Source organism: Octopus bimaculoides, chromosome 4, assembly GCF_001194135.2.
Source record: "Octopus bimaculoides isolate UCB-OBI-ISO-001 chromosome 4, ASM119413v2, whole genome shotgun sequence".
In the NCBI taxonomy this organism is placed as follows: domain Eukaryota; kingdom Metazoa; phylum Mollusca; class Cephalopoda; order Octopoda; family Octopodidae; genus Octopus; species Octopus bimaculoides.
In genome coordinates, this window is record NC_068984.1 from 121,847,760 (window position 1) to 121,850,128 (window position 2,369).

Sequence of the window (2,369 nt, forward strand, 5' to 3'; positions counted from 1 at the left end):
TTTAGTCGAGCAAATCGACCCCAGGACTTATTCTTTAGAAGCCTAGTACTTATTCTATCTGTCTCTATTGCCGAACCGCTAAGTTACGGGGACATAAACACACCAGCATCGGTTGTCAAGCGATGTTGTGGGGACAAACACAGACACACAAACACATACATATATATATACATATTTACGACGGGCTTCTTTCAGTTTCTGTCTACCAAATCCACTCACAAGGCTTTGGTCGGCCCGAGGCTATAGTAGAAGACACTTGCCCAAGATGCCACGCAGTGGGACTGAACCCGGGACCATGTGGTCGGTAAGCAAGTTACTTACCACACAGCCACTCCTACGCCTATAAATATGGTAAAAAAAGAGTTAAATGTTTTAAATTTGCTGAAACCTGAATAAAATAATGAATGAAATTCTTTGAAAACAACAAAACAGCTTCCTTGAGATATTAACAATTAAAAACTTGCTGTTTGTATGTTTTCCTGTTTAGGTGTTAGTCCTGGATTCACTAATTGCTTGGGCTGGAGTAATTGATGAGCTGGATTTCTCCAAACGTTTGAAATATTGGTCTAAACATGGTTTTCCAGAGTTGAATGATACCAAAGGAACTGTTCCCAGTTTTACGATCCAAGAGGTCTGTATTGTTTCCCTGTCCCTTGGAAATTTTCATTTCATTGAAACCAGAATTTGATGAGGTTTCATTAAATTTCAACATGTATGAATTTCATGAATTATTAATTGTATTACTAATAGATGGAAGTGGGGCCTGGTACAGCCTTCTGGCTTGTGGGGCCTGGTACAGCCTTCTGGCTTGCCAGCCCTCGGTCAAACCATCCAACCTATGCCAGCATGGAAAGCAGACGTTAAACAATGATGATGAAGAAGTCGTTACTTGTAGATTATAAGCTAGTGACAGTCCCTATGCAGTTGCTCACTCTGCTAGAAATAATTGCCAGACTTCCCACAAATCCTCTATAAAAAAAGGAAGTATATTTTGAGTAATGTAGTCCTAGATGGAATGGATGATTGCAAAGCCTTTGATCATAAGTTTGTTGAATCAGAAGTTAACAATAACTACTAGATTACTATTATTACTACTGCAAGAGATATAATGTTACTACCACAACTAATGCAACACAGTTTTCCATCTTTCTTTGTTTAAATAGAAAAGATCATCATCATCGTTTAACGCCTGTCTTCCATGCTGGCATGGGTCGGATGGTTGACAGGAGCCGACCAGGTAGAAGACTACCCCAGGCCACTGTATCTGTTTTGGCATGGTCTTTATGGCTGGATGCCCTTCCTAACACCAACCACTCCACAGAATGGACTGAGTGCTTTTTACATGGCACCAGCAGAGGTGAGGTTAGTTTTGGCATGATTTTTACAGTGTGGACTGGATATTTTTTATGTGGAACCAGCACCGGCAGGGTCACCAAGTAACTTGCAAGATGAAGAATTTTGAGAAGAGCAGGGGCATTGGAGGAGGCGATCTTGTGTCATGATGAAAGATTAGAGAAAATTGTAAAATCAAAATTAAGTCCATATGGTTGTAACTACCATCTCCATTCTTTCTCATCAATGTAACACTCCACCATAACTTGCTGATATAGTCTGTCAACTATCCTATATTGGCCATCTTAAGCAGCAAGTTATAGAATCATTAACATGCCGAGCAAAATGCTTAGCATCATTTTGTCTGTCTTCACTTTGTGAATTCAAATTCCGTCAAGATTGGCTTTACCTTTCATCTTCTTGAGGTCAATGAAATAAGTAACAGTTGTGCATTTGGGGTGATGTAATCAACTCCCCCCCCCCACACACACACACAAAATTGCTGGCCTTGTGCCAAAATTTGAAACCAGTATTTATTTGGACATCTGAAGTCATAGACACTTAGACAAAGTCTGCAATTTCAAGGAAGGGGGTAAATCAATTGCATCGACTTCAGTACTCAACTGGTACTTATTTTATCAGCTCTAAAAGGATGAAAGACAAAGTTGACCATGGCAGAATTTGAACTCAGAACATAAAAATTCATAGCATTTTGCCCCCAATGTGCTAATAACTCTGCCAACTCGCTGCCTTAATAATAATAATCATCATCATCATCATCATCATCGTTTAACGTCCGCTTTCCATGCTAGCATGGGTTGGACGATTTGACTGAGGACTGGTGCAACCGGATGGCTACACCAGGCTCCAATCTAATTTGGCAGAGTTTCTACAGCTGGATGCCCTTCCTAACGCCAACTACTCAGAGAGTGTAGTGGGTGCTTTTACGTGTCACCCGCACGAAAACGGCCACGCTCGAAATGGTGTCTTTTATGTGCCACCCGCACAAGAGCCAGTCCAGGGGCACTGGCAACGAT

General features: G+C 41.1%; 1 protein-coding gene across 2 annotated transcripts in view; it reads left to right on the forward strand.

Annotated features, from left to right (window-relative positions):
- The window catches only part of LOC106880302 (uncharacterized), a 45,826-nt gene that overhangs the window by 31,839 nt on the left and 11,618 nt on the right, over positions 1-2,369 (forward strand). The window contains exon 5 of one of the 2 annotated variants that reach the window (XM_014930173.2): positions 488-631. The exons of the other annotated variant lie outside the window; for it this stretch is intronic. Within the exon in view, the coding sequence (XP_014785659.1) occupies positions 488-631 (144 nt within the window). The remainder of the gene's footprint in view (positions 1-487; positions 632-2,369) is intronic. 2 annotated transcript variants of the gene reach the window in all.